A 27,720-nucleotide genomic window follows, 5' to 3' on the forward strand; every position below is an offset into this window, starting at 1 on the left:
ATTTACCTTCATTAGGTATTACAAATCCCGGTTCGCAATCGAGACTTGCAGTTATGCGTTAAGGTGGTGAAAGCCAGCTTCTGTTCGTCGAGGGAATGATCTTTGAAATGTCCATCTCAGTTCCAAAACCGATGCACATGTGGAGGAGTCCCTTTAAAGGGAGCAGTTACATTTGAATGGGATTTTGAACGGGAATGGCCATTTTGAAGATCATTCAGTGCTGTTCACAGCACTACCCTTCTTAAGGCCAAACCCTTCTAGTTTCTGATCTATGCGCCCACGAAAATGTGCAGACTTTTTCGCGGAGCTCATTTTAACGTCACCCAGGAGCCATGACGCCCCATTAACGTCATTTAAATCCTGTTATTCCGTTAGCCATGCGGCGATCAAGGTCAAGAAAAATGGTCAAGGTTATGAAAAACTATTCGTTCATACATGACGTTCGTGAGCACCATTTCCAGATAAAAATGGCCGTCAATTGGCTCTCAATCATTGTGACAGGTACGATGATGTATTCAAACAGCGAAGTGATGAGGAGCGTATTTGCTCAACAACAGAGAAATTATGTTGTATAGAGGAGCCTTTTCGACTTAAATGGGTACCAACAGGTATAAAGTGGGCACTTTTCATCATATCTGATGTTTGGTTTATTATCTTAAGATGTGGGACGTTCCCTTTAAAAGGAGTGTTCCACATCTGAAGATACTGAAGCATCAGTTATAATCAAAGAGGCTATGTGTAGATATTCGGGTGCATTAAAGTACAAAAGACTGCTTGAGACAGCACAGCTTTACTTATTAGTAGATAAGCTCCTCAACAATTCATTGAATGACTACGTTGAGACGTGTAATAGTATCAGGGTCGCTGGCAGATGGCCGTGTCAGAATTGCCACTAGCGGATGGTATGACTCAGTTGTAGTGCCTCAACCTGCCGAGAGGCGGCTTACTAAATAGCGCGTGTTCGCGGAACCGGAATATCGTGCTGTGCGCGTGTTTTGGCCCTTTTTAGTGGCGCTGTATACTTTCAGTGATCACATATTAATCATTTGCACCGCCATCCTCTTTTACCGCGCTATTCTTAAGTCAGTCGATTTGTAGTCTCACTTACACCAAATCTCGTACCACTGCCCAAAGTCCTGTATTACCTAGCACAAAACGTGATTTGTGTTCGACACTTACACCCAACGCTTCAAAATAATAAAAGGTGAACTAATGGCCGTTGATGTCACGAATCGTGCTGACGTACGCCAGGCGCGGGTAATTCGATGATCCCATTTTATTTGGTCCTGAGCACCACATGGCAAATGAGGCGGCGGCATTTGCGTGAAGTTTCTATTGCGCGCCGATTAGGTGACCTTGAAATAGTCTGCACTGTCTTCCTAAGGTCGCGAACGTCAAGCTCAGAAACAAGGGTGCTTTAAGTCTTAAAAAGGTCATGTCTGCGAACTGTACTTAATAACCCTTGAGTGGGCCGTCTCGGTTTAAAACCCCATAAAATGTGAAGCGCTTCCTTCGAGGCGGCTGGGATGGAGGCCCTCGAATTTTCTGGTTGACGTGTGTGCTGCTCCGCGTTTCTGGCATTCATATTTGGATGCTGTTACGACAGACTGTAAAGCATGATGGTGATTGTCTAAGAATACCAAACATGAGGCTGAAAATCACTGTGTGTTAATAAAGTCTGAAAAGGTTGACTGGTAATCAACACCATTTCCATACCATTCACACGAAATGCCCTGAGTTGGATCAGCTAATCCATATAATTTACGTGTAGGTTGGATGTGTTATGACGTCATGTGATATAGCCTCATGTCGTCTCACGTGAGACGCCAATGCGGAGATACGGACAACATATCTGACGAAACACCCTGGCTGCAGTGCACTGTACGGAAGCATTATCGGCAGACGAGGAAACTCGTTGCACCAAGTTCAAGATAACACGGGATGTAGGGTGACTGTACCACGTGGGGCGAAGTCCAAGGTGTCAGAGGTTGGTAAGTTTCGAAGGCCTAGTCTTCTTGGTGGTAGGTTATGGATTCATTAGCTTTGACCGTAAATGAATGATGACGTGACCTATCGTGCCATACATTTGGTCATACCTGGCGTGCGATGCCAGTAATCGAGATGAATATTTTGTCTGTTAGAATGAAAGATTCCTTGGAATCTAGGTAGATGCTGAAGGTTTGAGGAGGCTATTAATGCCATGTGGTAGGCTCTTAGTGCCCATCTACCAAAAGGTGTCTGGTGACGTATGACTCACGTGGGACCCAGACACGAACATGCCGATGATGATGGCATGGTCCCCGAAGCATGCGACGATGACATGGCTCACTTCGTTGTATACACGTGCGCGCGCCTTGTTCGTCTCATCCGCCACTCGCTCCGACTCTGCGTGGCAGCGGGCGCCGCTGTGTACCCGCCGCCGGGACGGGCTCGTCCCGGCAGTGTCCCCACTCTCAGGCCTCGCCTCCCTGCAGAGGTGGTCGGAGAGCAGCGCCGCCGGGTGGTGCGCGCCTGCAACATGCTGACGATGGCGGCGGAGCGCGGCCGCCAGCGGCTCGCGCCCTCGCACTTCGTGGCTGTCCGACTGGCCACCCAGCACGTGCAGAACCGGCTGGAGACGTTCAAGGTGGGCAGCAGCACTGACCGGTGACCCGCCGTGCCGTCGGCGCCCCGCACCAGCCAGCGGCTGGTGCGGAGCCCAGCACCACGCTGCCGGCTCTGACCGCGCCCTCCTGCTCCGTGCTGTGGCTGCGCCGATCAGAGGGAGATCAAGATGTGAATGATGATGCATATCTGCTTCCGTCCGCATGACGCAAGCATTTATAAATGTGGCGAACTTTCCCCACTTCCCAACACTGATGTGCCTCATAACTCGATGCAGGCCATGTCTCTTACCTGAGATACCTTTCTGGACATGAAAACTATATTGCTCTCAATGAGTTTTAAATGTTCATGTGCACTTCTAATGTTGCATTCTGGTAGTGTCATGCCTACGATTCTATATGGCTTCCCCGATGCCATACGACGAAATGAGGCGTTGCTGGATGTGCGCGAAGTTGAACGTTTACGCCCAGTGTGTTGGCCGCGGCCGCAGTTATCCGGCGGTCTCCGTCCGTCCCGACCACTGACGCCGCCGGCGTCGCGGCTCCGCCAGGTGGAGGCGCTGCGGGTGGGCGGCGGCTCGCGGGGCGTCGCGCCGGCGCTGTTCCAGGACGGCTGCCGGCTCCACCTGACGCTGGCCCTGCTGACGCTGCTGAGCGAGCCGGAGCGGCGCCGCCTCTGTCAGACGCTCCAGCAGCACGCCGATCAGCTGCGGTACGCCCGGAGCGTGAGCGCGCCCCGGCGGCGGGTGCAGGTCGGCCCGCGCCTGCCGCCGAGGCGCCGCGCCGGCGCGCCGGCGAATCGCGTTTTAACCCCGCCAGCCGCTGACCGATCGTCTGCACTGGGGGAGAGTCGATGATGAGAGGGGTTGTTACCGACGCCGGTTTGGAGAGCCTCGCCAGTTGACCGCTGCGAGCGTGGCTTGTGATGTCCGCCGGCCAAGGGAACGTCGTCACTTGATCCCACGAAAGGCAACTCCGATCAGCGCGTCATCGCGGCTGACAGCCTGGCAGAGTTGACCCAGAGGAGCCTGGACCACAAGCAGCCGTGGGGCGAGGTGCGCCCGACGCGCGCGCTGGCGACGCGACCGCGTGCCGCGGGCTGACCGGGCTCCGACCTGTCGGCAGGAGTCTACTGGCGCCATCCGGGCTCTCGCTGCGCGTGCGGGGGCTGGACATCATGAATGACGACCCGGGGGAGACTCGCGTGGTGTTCGCGCGCGTCCAGGACGCGGACGGGGGCGACGGGATGCAGCGACTGGCCGACCGCTGCAGGGAGCTGGCCGTAAGCACAGGTGAGGCACCGCGACAGCGTCCCAGGCTCACAACGATACATGTTCTAAGAACGTTTCATCCATTGGTGATTGCGACGCGTATTGGAGCTCATTGAATGGAAAATGCGTTTCTGCTGCAAACAAATAAGGAGGCTAATGGGTGCATATATGGACCAGATGACGCTGAGAACACAAATTCTGTTGTTTTTAGAGCGGACTTGCAGTGGGTTTTTAGCTCCACACACGTGGCTGGTATTAATATTGACGCGCTATCCTATGTTTTGAGCTAGATGTGATGGCTGTATTGTATAACAGCGAAAAGTGATGGGGATAACGATGATCAATATCGAGAAGATCGATATAGAGAGATAATTTAACAACGCTCTGTTGCGTTACTGACATGCAACAACACCAAAATATCTCTATGCCGGCTTATGCGTATCAATCGTGGGCGAGAACAATAACTAGATGCAGTTTCTAATATAGCACCGATCGTTTGAAATGATTCGTGCTGATCGATTTCGCGTTTTTTCAGAGCACATGGCGTCTTTTGTAACCTTTGGGCTCATTGAAACATGCGAATCTTTACGAGATGAAGTGTGTCGGCCGTGTTTTGTGCAGAATACTGTCAGTCGTTACTACAATCCCCAGTTGTCCTTTGCCATCGTTGCTGGCTGCCCTGAGTTCTCCGGATTTTGCCCATACCACGTATCACTGTTCTGTCCTCCCCGTCTGTACCCGCACCGCGGGGCCCCACCAGCTCCACGGACGGCTGTCGTGCACGCGACGGAGCCCAGCAAACCCGAGTTTGTGCTGGCGCCCAGCGCTGGCCTCCACCCAGCGCTGGCGTCTACCCAGCGCTGGCGTCTACCCAGCGCTGGCCTGTACCCAGCGCTGGCCTCCGGCGAGCGATGGCGCTATCAGGGCGCCGGCGGGCTCCCGCGCGGTCGACGCGTTCTCGTCCGGCGCCGTGACGGCCGCGGCTCGTCTGTCGACAGGCCTAGGTAAAAACGAGGACTACGACAGGGTGAAGCTACACTGCACCCTGATGAACGTCAGCTTCCTGGTGCGGCATGTGGACGAGTCGGACCCGGAGTACGCCAAGCTGCGCAAGGCCACGTTCGACGCCAGAGCGATACTGGAGGTGAGGGTCACGCGCACCGCGCACGTGCATGTGGTGCCGCAGGCCGTGTGTGCTCGGGATGTCTGAAACGCCTCACGTTGGTGTTAGTGACGGCGGGTATCGAGGTGTGATGTGTGCGGTATGCAGTGTTTTTCCTGTTGCACAGCGATGTCTGCTCGGGCTAGCACACCAGGCACTGTTGAAAAGATGCGTGGGTCGTGTGATTGTCCACACGAATGAAAAAAGCACGCCGTTTTGGGTGCGGTCGGGCAGCTAGATGTCACTTGTTTCTCAAGGAGCGTTTACCGGTTACGGTCCATGTAGCACCAACTGCGTTCACCACTTGGCTGGATAGCTATAGGCGACAGATAGCGTGTGGTGGTCCTCGCATTGTCACGTGAATCGCAGATTGTTACGGGTAGTCTACGGAACGAGCTAGACAATTCAGCCTGAATGCGTGACTAACGTTTCCTCGCCCTAATTGTCCCACCCCTCGCGTTGAAAAGTGCCGTACCGTGCCGTAGGTGGCCTTTGCCGCCTACGTTACTTTCCTTCTCCGCCCGGCCAGATCGATCTGGTATCGTACTCTGGCCGTCCTGGCTGCCGTGCTCGTGGGGTCGGGTGTAAGGGCCGTGGGTCGGTCCGCCCTCCTCTGGGACGTGAAACGACGGCAAACGTCACGTCCGCACCCGCCCGCTCCTCCACCGCCCTTCTGCGGGGGGACATGGTCGTGACCCCACCTCCGGTGCTTTCCAGGAGCTGGGTCACTTTGACTTCGGCACGGTGCGCGTGGACAGCCTAGAGGTCGTGCAGCGCCACTCGACCGGCGAGGACGGGTTCTACCTGCCTATCGGCGCTATCAAACTCGCCGCTGGCTGACCCAACGCGGCCGCCCAGCCGTGCTGACGCGCGGCACGGCTGACGCGGGCGTACCGTGTGGGACGCGCGTGCTCGCCGGTCATGCAACGTCTGGCGCAGGTGCGCCATGTTTGACGCCCCTTAATGTGATTTTGACGGGGTTGGACTTGATTTCTAACGCAGTTGTGCGAGGTTTGGTACAGGGGGACGGCGGCCGATTTTGGCGCCGATAGCGGATCTGACGTGCCGTCTGCGCGGATTGTGCAGAAGATGCGTGCGTGCGCAGAAAAGCATGCGCATAAGCCGCTTACAGCGACACACAGGAAGTGCGTTGGTTTTCAATGTTGCTTAGGCGTATTGGGATAAATGGACGGTTTCCCAGTTTCACTGTAACTAAGCACACTGCCAATGAGGAGGTCGTCTTCATGGATCAATACATTGAATATGGCGTCCAGGTTCGGGCGTGCTGTTCAGTGTAAAAAGACCGTATCATGTGTACCTGCCGTCTTTGGCCTGCGTCAAACAGCGGTGGTGCCAGCTATCTGTCACTCACTATCACTACACTATCACTCTGCCCCCTCCAGCTGTCTACCTCCAGACACTGCCTCTTCCAACTGTCTGCCTCCGCACCGCCTCTGTGTGTGTGTGGGGGGGGGGGGGGGGTACCTCTGTGCCGCTTTGTCGGGGGGCGGCGTGTGCCGCTGCCGGCCGCCGCTGGATGTTTAGCGCCGCCGGCTGCTGCCGTCACGCCCTCCCACAAGAGCGAATTTATAAAGAGCCCAGTGGTCAGCATACGAGCCGGATGATGTTAACTCACGACTCGGCACGCTGTAATTCCGGTACAACCGACATCAACGTACACTCATGTGAACCACAGAGCTAGGATGAAGCGGGTGACCGGGGCACTGGCGGAATGGTAGGTCCGGTCAGGCACCATCAACGGCTGTCTCCCTGCACGTAGCTGTGCGCCCTTAACCAAAGTACCCCACCCCCACCTTTTTAGCTTAGGATAATATTTAAGCGCGGCAAAAACGGAACCGGATGCACTGATAATATAGCCAAGTGGCCGGGGCCCCGCGCACTGGCGAATTATATTGGCAAGGGCCCATTGGATAGCAACCCTAGGAGCCCCCCCCCCCCCCGCCCACCCGGCCTTAACTAATCCACGCAGACTCCACGCACTCGGTGCGCCCCACCACACTCAATCCAAGCATATGCACTGGCGCCCACGTCACCCCACCCATCCTAGGCTCGCACACGGCTGCGACCCTCCCTCTCCCCCTTCCAGTGCCTTGTCATTTTAATTGGCTCGTGTGTGTGGGTCCCCTTTAAGTTAAATTAAACTTATTTATCACATTTCAAACCTTTGATAGGGACACTTTTAAACCCTTTTTAAAATACATCATAAGCTAAAAAGGGTAGGGGTGGGGTCCCTTGGTTAAGGGCGCACAGCCATGTACGGGGAGACAACCGTTCATCGTGCCTGATCAGACCTACCATCCCACCAATGCCTGGGGCACCCGCTTCATCCCACCTCTGTAGCTCACATGAGCGTGTGTTGACGTCGGGTGTACCGGAGTTGCAACGCGCCAGCAACGCAAGTCGTGCGTTAACATCATCTGGTTCGTATACTGACCAACGGGCTCCTCTCCATACATTCGCTCTCGTGGGGAGGCGTGACGGCAGCAGCCGACGGCGCATGACAACCAGCAGCGGCCCGGCAACATCGCAGCGCACGCCGCCCACCGCAGCAACCCCCCCACCCCTCCCCACACACACACAGAACTGGCGCCCGAGCGTGGGGCTTTCATTGACAGCATTACGAAGCCGCAATCCCACAAACAGACCCACGTCGCCGAACCCAGGAGCAAGACGACGAGCGAGAGGCGCCTAAAGGTGGATAAAAACGGGGCTGCCCGCTAACAAGACTCATGTCTTCCAGATGGAAAAATTCGTCTTTCACGCCGTGGACGAATATGCCGGGACGCAAAACATCACCGAATGGACCAGACAGCTGGAGCGGATAGCGACTTCGCGAGCTGAGGAGAAGATACTATGTTGAAGGTGGCTTTAAACAGGCTTAATGGAGATGCAAGCGAATTCGTGGATCACATGCGAGAGGAGGAGAAAGTGAAGACCTGGTCATCACTCAAGCGTACCCGGAAGGAGATACCAGACGGCCGGCCGGAAACAGGGAACTAGTTCTTACTCCACACTGGTCAGCAAGAGGGCAAAACTGTGCACGAATGGGCTGAAGTAGTGAGGAGGTTATCGCTTCCTTCCCTAAGCCCAAAAGACAAACGCTTAGGATTGGGATGCGGGCCGCCCAGCGGCACAGGAAGTGACGGTCAGGAAGGACACGGCGACAGCCTGGCACAGACCGCAGGACAACGAAACCCATTGCCGGACTACATCAGGCGCATCACCTTCGTGCGAGGACTGCGCCCCACCCTGCCTCAGATGGTCTAGTGTGAGCGATGTGCAACGTTTGGTGCAGTGGTGGCAGTCGCGGCAGACGAAGAGGCGCTGGAAGCGACGCAAAGAAAAGAAAAGGTCCTAAGTACGTTATGGGTAGACCGAGAGCCGTAAATCTAATCGAGACCCTCGTCTCCACTGTGGAAACCCGAGGCCGAAGAAGAAAGAGGACGGAGGCATCACCGATGGAAGGACGGAGCAGCCAACGCGACAAGGAAGAGGACAAGTAACATCGGGTCCGAGAAGGAACACTGAGATGCAGCGGCCATCAAGGCGCGAAGGCGACTTATCCGTACCAGGAGCAGATGCCGTTGCCCCGCGGGCGAAGAGAGGCGTGCCGGTCTGAGGGAGCGTACCATGGCGGCCACGCCGGAAGGGGCAGACGGACAAAGTCTGTGCATTGGCGCTCGCACCTGGAGCACGACAGGGACGAAGAATGGCGACTGAGCCAGGGTAGGTGGAACGAGAAAGAAATGCAAGATTTCAGGGAGGGAAACTGTTTCTTCTGCCGCCGGCCCGGACACTGCGCCCGCCACTGCCCCGAGAAGTCCCCTCGGAGGGGAAACGGGAGGAGTCGACTGCATTAGGGGGCCAGCTGACGAGCGGTAACGAAAGGGTCTCACATGTGGCAATGAGATATCAAGATCGGGCTGATCAGAACGTTCGGCGTCGCGACGGCTTGCCGGTCCTGCAGAGCGGCGAGGTCTTCTTTGTCAAGCAGGACCGACTGGGCGAACCAGACGAAGCTGGGAGATGAAGAGACCCGGAAGAGGTGTGGGCAGATTAGAATATCATCCGGACGGGGACGGGAAGCGTCGTTAGACTCAGCGTAAAGAGAGTCGAGAGGCGGGGCAAGAGTGGAGCACCTTCCCGGATTCAGCCAGCCCATGGGGCCTCTACCGAGAGCTGACCACTTCGGTGGTCCCATTGGCAGACGGATGGGAGATGCACGTTAAACTTCCGCTACTTCAGACAGATCGCGGTCAGTTCTACCTTCATCGTGTCCTCCTTCCTTCCTGGATTGCGAGCCGCTCTTCAGCCGTCCTGACCGAGATCCAAGCGGAATTTTTCGCCACATCACCCGATCGGAGACTTCACGTGGAGCTGACCGGGGAGGAGATGAGGAAGTGCAGGAAGACAATGTCACTTACGATAGGCGAGGGGGCTACACCGGTCATCAAGTCAAACGGCGAAGGGTTCGCGTATCACCCCTTTCGAGGCGACGTGGACGACGTTCGGAGATCATGCACCCAGAGGATGATCCTGCTTCGAGCTTCCCTTCGAAGCGTCGGTCCAGATCGCTGGGCGTACGCGTTGCCCCCAGACAGAGACTTTCGCGCTCCGATGCGGGAAAGGATCTGGTGCGCCATCGTCTGGCTTCCACCTGCAGGGGGCCGGAATATTCATACTACCGTCGGCCTGTGCAGCGGTAAGCAACAACTTCGTGGTCCCAGCACGCCTGCGAGGGGGGTCAGCCGTCGTGAAGAACACGTCAATTGACGACATGCAGGTGTTCAACGCCACCGCGAGCCTGCAGGACCTGCTTTCGCGAGCTGACGCCAGCCGTCTTCCGCTGAGGTCTACGCTGTTGGGAACACTCACAGAAGTATCGGACGAGGCCGTTCTCAACGGGACTCTGGCGCACATCTCCGAGGAGGAGAGAGGAAGGCTGCTAGCGAACGGCGACCGCGACCAGGATGGCTGGCAAACCATCATCACCGAACATGGGCCACCAACGCTCGGGTCCGTGGGGATTGTGGGCTTGTTGCTGGTGACCGTTTTCCCCTGCGGCCGCAGGAGATACCGACGGGATCCGCGGGGCGGGAAGGGGGGGGGGGGGCGACCGCCTTACGATCGGCCCAGGAGGACTGCACGACGAGTCTCGAGGAGGTCATGAACAAAGTACCGAGACTGTAAGAGAAGCGGAGCCGCCAGGGACGCGAGTTGGAAAACCTCAGAAAGATGATCTAACGGCAATGACACCTCGCCGCGCCTCGGCGGAGCAGGATCACGGCAATCTGAGGACAGTTGAATGGCGAGAAAGAGGCCGGACCAAGCCGGCAGTGCCGGAGGAACAACTAAGGACCCGAACGGAAGAGCGAGGAGGCGAGGTGGTCGACGGGGTCATCCCGGGTCAGCAGAACGCGAGACACGACGTGGGAGACGATGGAGGTAAAGAGGTAAGTGTAGCGTGGCGCACACATGTTTTAGTTTAAGCGACGACGTGAGAGGACTCGACGGCGGAGCGTACGCACTAACACAATGCATCGCTCGCGCACGTGGTGCCGGTTGCCCGCGCTGTACATAGCGGTGGCGTGCGGTTGTCTGCGGTGCAGTGTTCAGGTCCATGAGAGTCTGCGGTGTGCATAGGGAGGCTTCCCCGTTAGAGGTGAACGGGAAAGGGGGTCTAGAATAAGGAGGGTTCACAAGCTTTTCACAGGGACGTGAAATTAAAGGAGGCTTATTAATGTAGGCGGACATTTTTATGCTGTCAGTTTGCGCGCCATCCGTCCAGGATCGGTGGGGCTTCCCACGCAGAGCGTGGGACAGTAAACGGGCCGGTCCTGGTCGAGAACTCTCCCACTACCAAACACATCCATCAGACCGAGAGAAGAACGCGGCTCGGCCCGACGCTCCAGTCGATCGGCTCGCACCGTCGAAGCGACGCCAGGTGGCCCCCTCCCCCCCGGAACGGCCATGATGGCGGCCCCATCTGTCAAAATGGACCATCGCGTCAAGAGAAATGGAGGCGAGAGCCAGGTGACCGGCGACGCTATATGCGCACAAGAATGTGCAAATAACCTATTGTGAGGGTGCGGATGTTTGCTGCTTCGCCCTAGGAACCCCGCCGCTCCGGCGCCGCCATCGCCCTAGCTGCCATCAGAAGTGCAACGCCACGTGGGAACTGGGCCAGAGGGGGACGCGTAAGGTCCGCCCAAGGCGAAAGCGGGCGGGACTTGCAGCGTCGCCGACGACGCCACGCCCGAGATCTGGCCCGGGGGCACGTTGGAGGAAGGGCTCTGGAAGCAGATCAGGCCAGCTCGGCAGCACATTGGGCGGAGGGGGCGAGGCGGCAAACCCATTGAATCATGCGAGAAGATGAGGGCGGGCTGACCCAGTTAACAGAGGTCGAAAATCAATAAAGTATCGCGCAAGGGGCTCCGGAAGACAGTCAGTGCCGGGGAGTGCGCCAGACACCGACAGCCACATCTCGAGTTCGACTCCGCGAGGCCCTAGCTCACATCACCTGGCGGCGACACCCGGCACGGCGGACGACGGCTCACCGGCGCAGCACGCACGATGTGAGCACCAGGGCTGCTGTCCCCATGCCACCGGGCCATGGACGGCTGGCGCTCCGAGCGTGCCCTTTGTCCCCTCTCCACCGGGCGGGCGCAGGCCACGGCCATGAGTTCCCTCCCGTGTAGTTAGGGAAAAGGGGGATGGGTCGGGTGTGTGGGTGTGTGAAGTACCACGCGGCTCGGCACTGAGCCCGCATGAAAAGACGGACTGGTGTGTCGCTGTATGTGAGTGATTTTGCTTTTGTAAATACAGGCGACGGTTTGCGCTTCGATGGTTTACCGTGGGAGCGAGGCTGGACGTGACTGGCCCAGGCGGCGGGAGCGCACTCCCGGCGTTAGACGGCGCTGCGTCCGGTGCCCGGCGTTAGACGGCGCTGCGTCCGGTGCCCGGCGTTAGACGGCGCTCTGGTCCGGAGCCCGGCGTTAGACGGCGCTGTGTCCGGAGCCCGGCGTTAGACGGCGCTGTGTCCGGAGCCGTGGACTCACGCTTGGGTGCAACAGCTTGCTCGTTGGCCCGCGCCGTAGCTGTCCCGAGTTGATCGTTGGAGGTGGCCATGTGGAGGCGCGGCCGCTTGTCCGGGCCCTCGCCTGGCCGTCGCCGTGGCCAGACGTGGCGTACGAGCCGCGCCGGCATGTCCCTGGAGGTCTCCGGGGGCTATGGCGGTAGGGTGTTGGTTCGTTGGACGGCTCGCCTTGTCTTGTTCCCTTATTTTTCCAGTAGCTCGGAGTGGCCGGACCCTCACGGGGTCCACCCAGCGCGCATGCTTTGCCTCCCTCACGACCACGTTGCTTTCTCCCCATTCGTTATTGATCACCTTGCCTAGGCCGATGGACTAGATGGTGTCGTGAGATGTCCGCGTAGGCTAAAGCTCGTTTCCCACCAGATGGACATTTGCTCTTCCGCTCCCGTTGTTGCTTATGTTTGTTCGCTTTTTTGAGACGTCGAACTCTCGCAGAAGCCAGGCCAACGCGCATGCGCGGCCCCTCGCGATCGCGCTATCCTTTCACTATCCGTTTTGATCGCCTTGCCTAGGCCCATGGACAAGATGATCTCGACGGTCGTCCGCGCATGCTCAGGCCCGTTTCTCGCTTGGTTGGTCGCTCGCATGCCGTCTCTCCCCTTGATCCGTCGTGGGACGCTGAACTTTTACCAAGTCCCGTCCAGTGCGCCTGCTCAGACTTCGTTACGCGCGTGCTGTCCTCCACCTTTGCTTGGACACTCGTCTCGTCGTTGGCTCTTGATCACTCGTCCGTCCTGATAGGTTAACTGGTTCAGCAAGTTTTCCGTGCGTGGGTAAATTTGGTTGCTGCTTTTTTCGCTCATCTCGTTTAAGTCAGCGCGGTCTAGCTCCGTGCAGCGCATGCGCTGCACGGATTCCCTTAACGCGTGCATGTATTCCCCGTTCTCGATTTTCCTCTCCCTTTTACTAGGTCCGGCTCGATTTCTGACTGACCGATGCACGGGGTCCATGCTCGGTTTGCAAAGGTCCCTCTCGTCTGGGAGGGATCCGCTGCGGGCGCCGGAAGCTCGGCGCGGGGAGAACGGTGCCGAACTTTCCGAACCGGACGGGCTCCCCGGGCCGTTGGCTAGAGGTCGGAGGGTGATCGCCTGCCGGGGTGCCGAGACACAGCGGCGGGGTACGCCGAGCCGGCTGCACCTCGAGGGACCGTCCGCGATTCTGCGAGACCAGGGAAGGTCGCTCGCGGGAGCTCGTCCGAGATAACGCTCGGAAGGAGACGCAGGCGCCATCTACCAGCCGACATTGGTAATCGCGGCAGAGGGCAGCACCCGATGGTGCGCGATGGCGGCGCGGGCGCCCGCGACCCGCCGGCAGATGCCAGTACCTTATGGTGTGGATGGAAGGGGCAATCCAGTGCTCGCGGCCCGCCGGCAAGTGAGCAGCACAGCGTGGCTACGGCAGGGTGGAGCAGCCAGACGACTGCGGCCCTGTTTTTAGGCGGATATGCTTGTGGATGGTGCGGCCCAATGCGCAATTTTACTTTTTTTACTAAAAGACGACAGACTCGTTTTGTTCTTTCGCACTTGACACCAGACGTGGCAGCATAAAGAGGCAAAGGTCATCATACGACCCAGGACCCGTGGGGACCGCCCCGGATGCCGGACTGTGCACGGCGGCAGCGGGATCTATCGGTTGGTGGCCCCGCCTTGGGAGAGAACAGGACGCAGCCTGCTCTCTTCCGACGTGGTGTGTGCCAGGCCTCATGAGCGCTTGATGACGTAATGTTCGGGACGGACAGAGATCCTGCCATCGGCGCTCATAAGAAGGGCGATGAAAAACCAGGTCGCCGGACAGGCCGATCAGGCCAAGTCTCCAGAGCGCCCTGGCTGAGCAGACCGCAAGGCGTGAACGCGGGGCACGTCGGGTGCTCGTCGTCTGCCGAGGGGTTCCACCGTCCCATCGGCGCGCTGTCTACATGCAAGCCTCTGAGGAACGCGCCGTGGGGTGGCGCCTTGCAAAGCTCGCTCCGGCAGACGGGAGGTGAGGGCGCAGAAGCGCAGGAGGCGACGTCTCGGTGCTGGTCGAGGTCATGCCTAAGGCGCGTGCGCGGCAGTGGAAAGCTGCGAGCGGTGGCCGGGTGAATGGTACGCCGCCCACCGTGGACGCAACACAGGGAGCGTCGTCCAAACAGGGAGCTGTCACCCAGGAGGTCAGGCGAGGGAACGAGTCGCCGTCCAGCTTCGGATACTTGATGTCGGCCCGGAGGCTGCGTCAGTGCCGAGCTGACAAATTGACATGATATACTTTAAATGGTGCTGAAACGTGGCTTTATTGAAAGTTTGAAATGTGATAAACAAATTCAGCTAAGCTTTACGAGGACTCACGCAGACGAGCCGATTACAATGCCAAGGCGCTGGATGAAAAGGGACGTCCCATCCGCGTGGGAGCCAAGAATGGGTGGGGTGACCTGGGCGCCAGCGTACGCGCGTGTTCGGAGTGAATGTGGTGGGGCTCCGAGTGCATGTAGTCCGCGTCAATAAGTTAAGGCCGCGGGGGGTTTCCCAAGATTATTATCTAGCGGGCCTTTGTCAAGGTAATTCGCCAGTTGCGTGAGAACCTTGCCAGTCGGACGTATTATCAGTGCATCCGACCCCCTTTTTGCCCCGTTTAAATACCATCATAAGCTAACACGGGTTGAGGCGGGGTACTGTGGCTAAGGGCGCACAGCCATGTACGGGGAAACAGCCGTTCATGGTGCCTGACCGGACCTACCATCCCGCCAATGCCCCGGTCACCCGCTTCATCCCAGCTCTGTCGCTCACATGAGTGTGTGTAGATGTCGGATGTACCAGTGTCACACTGTGCCGTGTCGTGCGCTGACACCATCTGGCCCGTATGCTGACCAATGGGCTCCTCATGATAAATTCGCTCTTGTGGGGAGGCGTGACAGCGGCAGCCGGCGGCACAGAACACCCAGCGGCGGCCGGCGGCGACACACGCCGCCCACTGCAGTACGCCCCCCCCCCCTCCGCCACACTCATTTCTCCAGCTGTCTGTCCCCGCATTGGTTTGTCCGTGAGACTGGTAATCAGAGCCGGAAACAACGGTCTCCTGGTGTCCATCAGCGTGCGAGCTGCTATCACTCCCGGTCTCGGCCCATCTCCGGCCTCAATCAATACAGAGGCGTTGAAAGCTGCTTCCACGGGCCTGCAGGTGACCAAAGACCCAGAGCTCGGCAGTATCGTGACTGGCTTCCTGACGCCGACCCTTAACGCCCTCACCCCGTCCCACTCCGGTACACCAACGGTCGCAGACTCTGGTTTGCCCTACATATCTATTTTCATATTTGACGTCCAATACGCGTCTGTTTTGACTGAGGTAGTCTAATGCAAGCATGCAGGGCTCAGTGAGGCTGTTTATTAATAGACTTGATGTGCTGATGTTAGTTCGCGTATTTTTAGCTCAATATGCACCAGGCCCCGTAAAGGTAAACGCTTTCCAATGACGTCGTTAAGTTCCTCCCTGGCTTCCGTGTTCTCCGTGTTCTCCGAGCACGGCCCTGCGGAGCACGGTTTGATTGGAGCCTGAATCGATGATGGTTGGCCAATGGTTTCCGTTGATGGTGCAGGTCACCTGAACGCTGTCCGTTCCGTTGCGGCACCGCATCCGGGACTTGTTGGGAGACCTAGGCGTGGCCGATCGTCGCTTCCTCCGGTCGGCCCTGACTCGTTTCCAGAGTTCCCTAGCTCCAAGACGCGTCCATCCTTTTGGGTTTGCGGCAGTCTCTTTTGGTGTGGCCTATTAGGTCGCAATTCCAGCAGGGTTCCAGCCCTGAGGGTGCTGCAGCTGTCCTTCTGGGTTCTGGTGGTCTACCATATCTTGCCTCCGCGCGCGAAGATCCTTCCTGCTGTTCCAGTCGGTGCTCACTGTCCTGAATGCCATGCTCCTCTACCTGGCTCTGGCGCCTGCGGTACCCGTGTTCGGAGAGCGTACCACAACTCGCCTGGTCCGCTGCGCGCCTGATGGATTCACATTCTATGGCAGTGGCAAGCGCATGCTGAACATCAACGGACCCCACTAGCCTCGCAGCCATCTGCATATCGATGTCCTGTAAGACGTCGATAAACTGGTCGCATGCAGTAGTTGCTCTGAAAGCTGCTTCCGCCTTGGGATAAACGTAGTGGGCGAGCCACTCGTTTTCCTGTGCCAGCATGGGTAGAGATTCGCCAGTCCTTCGGACACTGGCTCTGAGCTGAGCTCGAAACAGCTGATCTTGATGATCAAAAGCGCTGCTCCAAAGCTCCTGCAAGTGTGTGGTAACTCCTCTGGCTGTCGGCTGGTAGATGGCTCAATCGCTCGAGGGCTTGCCCTTCGACTTGCAAATGGATACGCAGCTTGTTCAATATCTCCCCACGGGCTGTTTGACGCAATCATCTCAAACTGCGCCCAACAATCAGACCACGACACAGTGCCATGGAGTTCCTGAGGCTTTAACCTCACCATCCGCCCCACCTGCGGCCCGGCTGAGGCTTGCTAAACAATAGGAATGCCGACAGGTTCAGCGGGAGCCTCCACATTGGTAACAAACGATGAATCAGCCGCAGTTGGCAACCTAACCTGAATGGCTTTCATCCAAACCAGCATGTCCTTGTGCATAACCTACATTTTTGCGATGAAGGTGTCCAGCTGGTTCTGCGCAGTTTTCTTCAGATCTGCCATGTCTCCCGACAGGGCAGGTGCGCTGAAATGCGTGACTTTCGAAACCACTGTACCTGGGGCCTCCTGGTCTGGGTTCACCCGCCTTGGTGCGGCCGCTTGACTACGGGTCACTCACTTCTCCCTGTCGTCCTGCATTGTCCTCTTTGCACTTCACCGCGGAGCGACCAACGCAGAAAACAAAATGCACGCGACACGGCGCTCCCAAACAGCAAACGCTGAGCGGCGAACAATAACAATAATAATGGAGCAAACACAAAGCCCAAGCTTCTGACATCAATGTTAGGCCAGACACCGCTCCAACTCACTCCATGTTGTTCTGGGGACCACTCTACCTCACTCCCTCTAACCATGCTGCTATATTACAGGCCCAGTATCATTCTACGAGCCATAGGTGTAGGATCAGGCGGGGGCAGGGGGGGGGGGGGGGCTATGGCCCCCCTCCACTTTCAAGGTGGAGGCCAGCAGTTTTAATTGCCTCCCCCTAATTTTTAGACTAAGGTTGTGTTTAGCTTACTTTTGCACCACATCTAAATGTACATGCCGATTTACCTAGTTCACCAGCCATCTTCCTCAATATGCGCCATTTTTTCATCTGCTTACTGGCCATCGCTTTAGTGTCACAGGCGCAGGCCGACGCCACGCGGCCTACGGAGACTGCAACGCCGGGCTTCCAGGCTGTTGTTGCTATGTCTTGCGAGCGCTTATGTTCAAAATCATATAACATAGCTTTTCATCAGTAATCAATTATGGCCGAATCTTTGACACTTTAAGACGAACATGGATTAGCCATGTTAAGACAAGCTTGGGACCCATTTCATCTACAATCTACGTCCATGATACCTCGATATCTCTGAAGAACACAGACAAACAAGGAACTGGAGCCTGTGTGACAATTATTGGACCACCTGCGGCGATCAGGGATGTTGTTGCGTCACTGTGGGTTGCTGTGCTGATCTGGGGCCAACTGCTAGGGTCAGAAGGCCTCCCGCGTCAGGGAGGAAAACAATATGATATGAGATATCCTTCCGATGGCCTCCGAGTTGACCAGGAGATCCCGCCCCTTGTCGCTAGAATGACAACCAGAAGACACTTGGCGATTAGACGGTGTGGCCATTCAGCCCTTGACCGAAGCCGGTAATGTGCCCCCCCCCCCCCCTTATTCTACGCAAGGGATCCCCTGCCCAGAAAGGAATGACGGAACTCATTATTGCTGAGTAGAGAGGGGGGGGGGGTGTCTCATTATTGTTGAGTAGAGTGGGTAGAAAATAATTTAAAAAACAACAAACGAACAGGGACATCCCATATTTGCCTGAGAACGTTCTTTTTCAGAATGGATTAGTGAAAAAATGCGTCAAAAGGTGTGAACATGCCCGCCCTCAGCCTCGAGAGCGAGGACAGCGATGGTCTGGGTTGCAGATTCCGTAGAACCGAACGGCGTCGCCTACTGCAAGTGCCACCAGACGGCAGGTGTCGTGTTAATCTGTCTTCTGGACAGATTAATAGTTACAGAAGCACGAAAAATAGAGAATCTGCCCTTATTCTTTCAATTCCACCACCAGAGTCCAGAAAAACTTCGCGCTGCTTTAAAGGCTAATCCGTTCTTATGATCAGCCTAAAATCCACACACGTAAAAAAATGCACCCAAACTGCCTTGCAGATGTAAGATTTCATGTCCTGAAGCGTTCAAAGGTATTTCTTTCAGAAGCGTCATCATTTTCGTCCACCCGTTGGCCACAGCACAGCATTAGCTGCTGAACCGACGCTGCGCGGCCGACGGAAACTGCAACGTCTGGCGTCGAGGATTTTTAACTAAAATTTGTGAGTACGCATGCTCAGAATTAAGTCACATAACTTTTATTACTAATCGATGTATGCGTTTAAATGTACTGGTTTCAGAACCGTTATCATTTTCGTCCACCGGTGGTCCACGACAAAAAATAAACCACTGAGCAGGCACCCCGCGGACTATGGAGTCTGCAACGCCTGGCGTCGGGGTTTTGTTGCTAAGATTTGCAAACGCGCATGTTAAAAACAACGTTATATAACTTGTATCACTAATCGATTCTCACTGAATGCCATTGCCATACTAGCCATATTATGGCTAATGTGGCCATAGATAATATGGAAAAATTTCCGAATAATATGGAATTGCCATATTAGCATCGCCAAACCATGTTTGCCATTTCCATGCTTACATGGTTTGGCGATGCTAACATATCTTGATGATCACTCGATCTTCGCCCTCAAATTGCGATTAAACATATCGATCTACAATCTACCTTCGCGATGTCCTCAATGCCTGTAGAACGCAGATAACACATGAAAAAGCTTCTGAACCCCATCGGCTTACAAGGAGTCCACCAAAACATTGTAAATGAAGGACACCAGTGATTTATTCCATGGTGTCATTAAACGCCTGATTTCTGCAGTTTATTTACCCAAAAAATGTAAACAGAATTTACCTCGGTAGCTTATAGTTCCTGTTCTGGTCACAACGTAAAAATAACGGTGAAACGAAGAAAATCGTTTTTCTTGTTAACAATTGAACTATATCCGGGGATTTTGGGGGTGGATCACCATAAGAGGGGCTTTTGTCAACCCTGCGTTCACCCTTGGCAAGACCCTGGCTACCCCTTGCCTGCACACAAAAGCAGATCAAGTCATCTACGTTGAATGACGGGCAATTAAATGTCCGTTGGGCCAATTCATGCCTAAGGTAGGCACCTTCCCGTAGCAATTTTTCTAGGGTGGTGTGATGCAAGGGAAGACAATTTGGAAAAAGGTACTGTTGCAGGTGTCCACCACATGTTTTACATCCCAGTTAGTGGAAATGCTGACCCAGAAATGTGCAGCAAAGCTGCCATATCATCAGTTCGCGGTCACTCATTCGGAGACAGCCAGGCCAGGACATTGGCCACCGACGGCGGACGGGAGCAGGGCTCAGACAAGGAATATATGACAGAAGGGCCTTCATTCTGTGGTTTGGTTTTTAAAGGAGAATTCCCAGTTTTATGGCTTCTGCCATTTGGTTTTTGGCAGATTCAAGCTTCCGAATTTGTTTCCGCTTATCATGCCGCGACAAGTCTTATCTCTTGAAAAGCAGCCAGCGAAATGAAGGCGCATACAAAATCTGTTGCACTGGAGCCATCGATTCACTTTTAAAGCTCCTATTTTTGGCGTTTACCTTGTGGAGACAGATACCTCCTCAATAACCCAAAATACTCACCCGCTGGTGGAATTTCGCCTCCCTAGGAAAGACATCGCTAAAATGGACGAATAATCTTGGGAAGCTAGATAGCCTTATTTGCCGAATGACATAGATGAGTCGGAAAGGTAAGACTGCGCACCAGCGAGAAACAGCTCTAGATGCATGTCTAGAATATCGCTCATTACATTTGAATGAAGAGCGATTACCCCATCGCTACCCCCCCCCCCCCCCCCCCCGGGTCATCGGGATTTTTCCAGAAAAGTTCCTGAAGTACGCCCTGAGCTTACTCCCCTCCCCTCCCTTTTTGAAACGTTCCTACGCCTATGCTACGTGCACAAAATCTCCCGTGGCGGCAGCCAGGCTTATTGTCATTGAGCCTCCGGTAACGCTTGGTAGTAGGACCGAATTGCGACGTCCGTGAAGTTGGCGATTTCTTCAGCGATTTCTTCTGCCAGAAATTCTGGTTTCTCTAAAAAAAACATCTTAATGTCAATTATGGCAGGAAAACATCGAAAATGACCTTTATTTTGCAATATCATGTGACATTCAGGGTCAAAAGCTGGGTAAAAGGACGGAGATCTCGATGTCACCCAAAAATTTCCAGCCGATTCTAAAACTGCAAGCAATAAATATTCACAAGCCCAAGAGTCCTTAACAATGTCCTGAACTTTCAAGGTGACCCTTCAAGATCAAACACGGGTACAAAGGACGGGAAGCTTGATATCGCCCAAAAATCACCGGCCAATTTTAAACTTCCAAACATCAGAATATTCAGAACGAAAAGAACCAGCGTCTGTCAAAAAGTCCTGACATCTCAAGGTCAAATCTGAAGGTCAAACGTGGGGTCAAAGGGCGGGAAATTAATATCACCGAAAAATTACCGGCCGATTTTAGGCTTGCAAATGACAAGATATTCAGCACAGTAACAGCCAGCGTCCGTATAAAGGTCCTGACCCCTCAAGATCGCCCTTCAAAGACAAACGTGCGCTCAAAGGACGAGAAAATCAACATGAGCAAAAAATTACCGGCCGATTTTAACCTTGGAACATTCATAATATTCACTACAGAAAAAAAACAACGTACGTCAAAAAGCTCTGGCCTCTATAGGTCATCCTTCAAGGTCAAACGCGAGCTTAAAGGACGGGGAACTCAATATCTCCGAAAATTACTAGCCGATTTGAAAGTTACGAATGGTAGAACGTTCAGCACAAAAATTCAGACCGTCAAAAGGTCCTAGCCCCTCAAGGCCATGCTTAAAGGTCAAACGCAGGCTGAAATGAGGGGGATTTAATATTACACAAAAATTACCGGCTGATTTGAAACGTGCAACTGTCAGAATATTCAACACAGAAAAAACTAGCGTTCGTCAAAATGTCTTGACATCCCAAGGTCTTCCTTTCAGGTCAAATGCGGGCTCAAAAGATGGGGAACTGAATATCACCCAAAACTTAATTGTTGATGTGCGTTAAGTGTTAAAAAGGTGTTATGAAACTTGCCAAAGTCAGAATATGCACCACATAAGAAATTGCCGCCGGTCAAAGAGTCTGACCTTTCAAGGCCATCCTTCAAGGTCAAACGAGGTCTCAAGGGTCAGAGAACTCAATATCACCAAAAATTTCCGGTTGATTTTAAGTTTGCAAACATCAGAATATGCACCACAGAAAAACTGGTGTCCCTCAAAAAGTCCTGACCTATTAAGGTCATCCTTTAAAGTCAAAGGTGGGCTCAAAGGACGTGAACTCGATATCACCAAAACATTAGCGGCCGATTTGACAACTGCAAGCATAAAAAATCACAAACGCAAGAGACAGCGTGCGTCCAAAGATCCTGACCTGTAAAGGTCACCTTTCCAGGTCAAACATGAGCTCAAAAGACAGAAAGCTCAATATCGCCGAAAAATTACAGGTCGATTTTAAACTTGCAAAGGTCAAAATATTCACCACAGAACGAACTGGAGTCCATCAAAAACCCCCATCTCTCAGGCCAAAAGGCCAGTGCCTTTTGACGTACTGACCTTTCCAGGTCACTCTTCAAGGTCAAACGCGAGTTCAAAAGTCAGGGAACTCGATGCCACTCAAAATCTACCCGCTGAATTGAAAACTGCGAGCATCAAAGCGTTCACAAGCGTAGGAGCTAGCGTCCGTCAAAACGTCCTGACCTTTGAAGGTGACCCTTCAAGTTCAAACACGTGCTCAATTGACAGGGAACTGAACATCACCCAAAAATTAAAGTCCGATTTTAAATTTGCAAATACAATGATGTTTACCACAGAAAAACTAACGTCCGCAAAATTCCTCACCTCTCAAGGTTACCCTTGAAGGTCAAATTCAGCCTCAAAGGACGTAAAACTCCACATCATCCAAAAATTACGGGGCAGTTTAAGGCTTCCAACATCAAAATATTCAACACCGAAAAACTAGCGTCTGTTGAAAGATCCTGACCTCTCAAGGTCTCCATTCAAGGTCAACCGTAGGCTCAACAAACGGGAGCGAATTTGACGGACGCTAATTCTTGCTGCGGTGTATATTCTGATGTTTGCAAGTTTAAAGTCTGACGGTAATTTTTGGGTCATGAATTGTTCCCGTCCTTTGAGCATACGTTTGAACTCGAAGGGTGATCTTGAGCATTTACAACTTTGATGGACACTAATTCTTTTTGGTTGGAGTATTCCGATAGTTGCAAGTTAAAAATCGGCCAAAAGCTTTGTGTGCTATTGAGTTCCCCGTCGTTTGAGGGTGCATTTGACCTTGAAGGATGAAGTTGAAAGGTCGGGACGTTTTGACGGACGCTAGCTCCTAAACACAAGAATGTTTTGGTGCTTTTAAGTTTGAAATCGGCTGGTAGTTTTTGGATAGCGTTGCGTTCTCCGTTGTTTGAGCCCGAGTTTGACTTTGAAGGTTGATTTCGAGAGGTCAGGACTTTTTCACGGAGACTAGCTCTTTCTGTGGTGAATATCCTGATGTTCGCAAGTTTAAAATCAGCCAGTAATTGTTGGGTGATACCGAGTACCCCGTCTTTTCAGTCCGCGGTTGGCCTTGAAAGATGACGTTGAAAGGTCGAGACTTTTTGACGGACGCTGGCTTTTTCTGTGTCGAATTTTCTTTCTGACGGACTCTTGCGCTTGTGAATGCTTTGATGCTTGCAGTTTTGACGTCAGCTGGTAATTATTGGGTGACATGGAGTTCCACGTCCTTCGCGCCCGCGTTGGGCCTTGTAGAGTGAGCTTGATTGGCCAGGGCTTTTTAACGGACGCTAGTTTTTTTCTGTGGTGATTTTTCTGATCTTCGCAAGCAAAAATTGGTTGGGAATTTTTGGGAGATATCGCGTTTCCCTTCCTTTGAGAGCGCGATTGACCTTGAAGTATGACCTTCAGAGGTGAGGACTTTTTGACGGCGCTAGCAGTTGCGCTGGGAAATAATTTGATGTTTATAGTCCTCAAATCCGCTTTTAATTTTTCGGTGATATCAAGCTCCCCGTCCTTAAACCCAGCTTTTGATCCCGAAGGTCACATGATATTGCAAAATAAAGTTGGTTTTCGATGTTCTCGTGCCATAATTGATCTTGACACCTTTTTCAGAGAAATCGGAACTCATTGCTAAATAAATCGCCGACTTCACAGACATCTGTTATTCCCCTTCATGACGAGTGCCATCAGACTTCATCATGAATCCCATGTGTACAGCATGCCGTCCCTGCCGTGTCGCGGTGCGGCCTCGGCAGCGCGGTAGAATGCGACCTACCACCGCGGGCGCTGACCGCCGTCCTGTGACGGACCGTAAGGGACGCGTGATAGGTGCGTGTGTGCTAGCCCAGTGCAAGCTGACTTATGAGTGGTTGTTCACCCGAACTAAATGTAGTGTCGTGCCTGCCTGGGATAGCAGGGGCAGGACGCCACTGGGCTCGGTCCAATACAGATCGCCGCGTCGCTACACGTCTCTCTCTGACCGAGCTGAGCTGAACCGCTGGACGAAGACATCACACCATGGTTCTTTTCAAAGCGAAGAAGGCTGGTTGCTTGTGACTGCTTCAGTGAATCAACAGGTTTTTCGTTGCATTGACAAGGCGGTTTGGATAATCACAGGTCAATTCCTACCTTGATCGGATGATTCTACCGACTTACCGTGTACTGTTAATTCCTTTTGTTGCTGAGGACAACACGCTGAATCGCGGCGTGGTCATGGAAGTAAACAAGGCCAGACATTAAACCCTAGGCAGATGGTACTAACACTGCAATGCGAATGCCAGGAGCAGAGTTGCAGTGCGTTAAAAGTCACCGCCCACCTCACATCAGTCGTATCGCAGCGACTGGAACATGCCCTTGCGGCCATATGAATGGCCATATCTATATTTTTTACTATTTGATACTGTCTAGTTCGGGACTCTAAGGGTCGCCTGTTTAAAGCAGCGAAACAGCTGACCGGCCGCACCATCGAAAATGCCCTGATTTGTCGCCGATCTGTCACCGAGTCGGACGACCAGCTAAAAATCATAGGATGTTTTTGTCACCGGGTTGGAATGAAACCCAGAAAAGATGAGATCGTGCCGTAGCATACGGTAACGATTCTTTCCGGAAACGTTTGCTCGTGTTGTGTGACGAAATGTGTTACCATGGAGACATAGGATCTATGTATGGATACCTCATGTTAAGCCTTGCATAGTGTGCTGTATTGCTTCAAAACGTGCTGCCAAAAAGCATTTTGGCACAAGACTTTGCGGGAATATATACATTTTGCTGCCAACCTTACCCACCAATGCGTCAGGTTTTACCACCCCCTGGATTCCCTAGAAATGGTCTTCACTGACAGCCACGGCCTGAGTTTGACCTGTGCCATAGGTCAGCGACCTTATAAAGAACAAATCGTTGTGCTAAACCAAAATATCCACCTTTCATTGCCTACAACGCAAGGTTTGACGTGGCTACGCCGCGCCGTTTGGAGATCATTCTGGGAAAACCTTTGGGTGGGGGGGGGGGGGGGCACATTGACAGCCTACCCGGGCGCGAGCGCGTGTTAAACAGTCCTGATGCCGTATCTTGACGACGCCGGTTCGCTGAAATCTGGGTCCATTTTCTACCACACGTCTCCGTGTTCAGCAATCTTTTTAGCAAGCCATTTTTTGTGACTAGCAAGCTCTATATATACATGTTTTTTGTATTTTGACATGGAATACATCACATGACATTTGTCATATTGCTGACGAAACAATCGGCATTCGTGCTTACTTTTTTGCATATCTATTACACTAGGTATATTACATGCAGCGAACTGCACGTGAATTTTGGTGATGGTGCTTATCTGCTTTTTTCTTTTGGTAGGTATCACGTTACACCGCATGGAACATGCTTCACACGACACAACTTTTCCACATTCGGGTATTGAAAGCTGGAAGTGCAAAGTCATCCCACACCAACCAGTCCAAAACAGCGGGGGTGTTAGTTGTGTCCTTTTATGTGAGCTTACTCAACACATGCAATGCAGATTTGGACCCGCAAATATTGATTTCAGCTCCTAAGAGTTTTGTAGAGCATTAAAAAAAGAGAGAAAATGATTGATCTTTTACGAGCATTGTTTAGTGGCCTGGTTGTATACAGCTTAAATGACTGGCCAAGTGAAAAAGGATGTAACAATAGGAAAGTGTACCGCTCACCTACGTAAGGTGGGCCTAATAAACTAATCAACTAATATTCAACATGCAACATCATTTCAACATCATTAACATGGTAATCAACATACATTTGATGGGATGTTAGCTGCTAGGGTCCTCCGTTAGGTAGAATTTTAGCCGGCAGTGTCCTCCGTTTGCCCACTTCCAACCATTTACGGGAGTAGACGGCCATGCTAAAGATCCGACCAAGTTTGTGTGAACGTAATCACCTTCCTCGCGCCTTTTTATCACACATCGCCCAGCCGCGCAAAATCCGTTCACAAATGCAACGCAAACTGCCATGTGTAGATCACACTGCGAACAGTGACAGTCAGAGAAACTGCTCCTCATCGTCCTACATGAGAAGGCAGGATTTCCTCAGGGTCAATGGCAGAGGACATGTTGATAATGCTGTGCGTTGAAATCGGCTCACACAGGCTAAGCATACTCAGGTCTCTTTCGAATGTCGTCGACCCCCAGCAATACAGGAGAGCATGTAAAATCCACGTAGAGGTGGAGGAAGCAATCTGTTCTTGAAAGTCTGTGCAGGATTATAGACTACACCCACCTCAAGTTCAAGTCGTTTGTTGAGACGACTTGAACTTGAGACCACGCTGCCACGTAAATTGCGTGGCGTACAATGATCTGTACATTACAGCCTATGGATCGCGGTTTCCTATCAGTGGTTAATGCCCCGATTATCGATGAGATCTGACCGGTTGCAAAGTCGCTGGTAGCACTTACGTTCCACGTTAGCCGACTGAGAAAGGCTTTTGTCCACATTGCAAAGTTACTGGGGAATTACGCCTGATCAGGCGTCTTGTTAGCATCTTGTGACGTACAGCTAACATTGTGCGGCTCTTGATGATGATGCATATTTTTCTTAAAACTGCATAATGTTCCATTCAGCGTTTGCAAGGGCACTGCTTTCCAAAAGGTCATGATGACAGGACTTCCTCATCGTTCGGGTGAGTTCCGCTGGTAAACCAGGCTTGCGGCACAAATTGCTGGGAAGTTAATTTTAAACTTAAAAACTTCGAAATCTGCAGTTTTGTTTTTCACGCAGTGAATTTTGCAACAAATTGTTTGAGAATAAAGCATCGCTGCAGACATCCTGTTTGGATAGCAACACGCTTGCTGTGTGAGGTACACATAACACTTCGAAGAGATTATTTCGTGGCGACGTGAAGTAGCAGTCTTCTTCAGCGATTATTTCCTTTCGTGGTTTACGTCTTCGGCAGCCGACAGTCAGCGCTCAGCGGTCATGTCACAGATGCCGCCTGATCCCCGACGGCCCTGGGTCCTCATGGGTCGCCGCCGACCGCCGGCCGGCCGGGCCCAAGCTCCCGGGGTCAGTCGGCAGGCTATCTCCGGCAGCCGCGTCGCCGCCGCCGCCACCGCCTCCGCCGCGGGCCAGCCGGGCCGCGGCCAGCTCCGCCAGCAGCAGCAGCGTCGCCAGGCCGGCGCCGGCGCCGTACACCACCAGCGCGCCGCGCACGTTAGCCAGGCTCAGCGGCCGTGCTATGTCGCCGGCGTAGCAGGAGGGCTGGCGGAGGGCGCACGCCCTTCTCTTAGCGCGCAGGCCGATGTCTCTGACTTCCCCCTCGAAGCGCTCCTTGCTGCTGAGCCCGGCAGCCACGTGTTGCGTAAGGTGCAGACGCTGGCGCACCGCCAGCGGGTGGTATTTGGACCACAGTCGCACCAGTACCACCGACAACAGTGATTTTTCGCTGAAGTTTAAGTCCTCGAACACCACGGAGCCGTTGGATTGCAGCATGACTCCGACGGCCGTCTCGAGCATACCGCGTGTGTCCAAGCTGTAGGCGAAGCGCTCGTGCAGCAGCGAGCGCAGGTTCTCCTCCCGGGTGGCACCCAGCCGCATGGTGCGCGCGAGTTCGCGCACGTGCGGGCTGCGGTGGTGCCGGTAGACCCGCTTCAGGTTATCGTATTCGGAAAATAAGCGGTAGCCCCGCTCGACGAGGTCTCGCGCGGTGCGCGGCGGCCGATCCTGCGGCACCGTCAGTGTCGTGATCAGGTCACTCAGGTAAGCCGTGGTCAGG

The 27,720-nt window shown here is 53.8% G+C and overlaps 1 protein-coding gene across 1 annotated transcript; it reads left to right on the plus strand.

Moving 5' to 3' along the window:
* The first annotated feature begins 2,195 nt into the window (after positions 1–2,195).
* LOC119110153 (activating signal cointegrator 1 complex subunit 1) lies at positions 2,196–6,339 on the plus strand. The gene is made up of 6 exons (XM_037233889.1): positions 2,196–2,205; positions 2,475–2,626; positions 3,212–3,315; positions 3,729–3,895; positions 4,873–5,018; positions 5,754–6,339. The coding sequence occupies exons 1-6, from the start codon at positions 2,196–2,198 to the stop codon at positions 5,874–5,876; spliced, it is 702 nt and encodes a 233-aa protein (XP_037089784.1). The 3' UTR covers positions 5,877–6,339.
* Positions 6,340–27,720: the final 21,381 nt, after the last annotated feature.

This window comes from Pollicipes pollicipes, unplaced genomic scaffold (assembly GCF_011947565.3).
Source record: "Pollicipes pollicipes isolate AB1234 unplaced genomic scaffold, Ppol_2.1 Scaffold_7231;HRSCAF=8579_pilon_pilon_pilon, whole genome shotgun sequence".
In the NCBI taxonomy this organism is placed as follows: Eukaryota; Metazoa; Arthropoda; class Thecostraca; order Pollicipedomorpha; family Pollicipedidae; genus Pollicipes; species Pollicipes pollicipes.

Coding starts and splice junctions, on each gene's coding strand:
- LOC119110153 (XM_037233889.1), top strand. Junction 2,627..3,211: donor ACCGGCTGGAGACGTTCAAG/GTGGGCAGCAGC, acceptor GCGCTGTTCCAG/GACGGCTGCCGGCTCCACCT. Junction 3,896..4,872: donor GGAGCTGGCCGTAAGCACAG/GTGAGGCACCGC, acceptor GTCTGTCGACAG/GCCTAGGTAAAAACGAGGAC.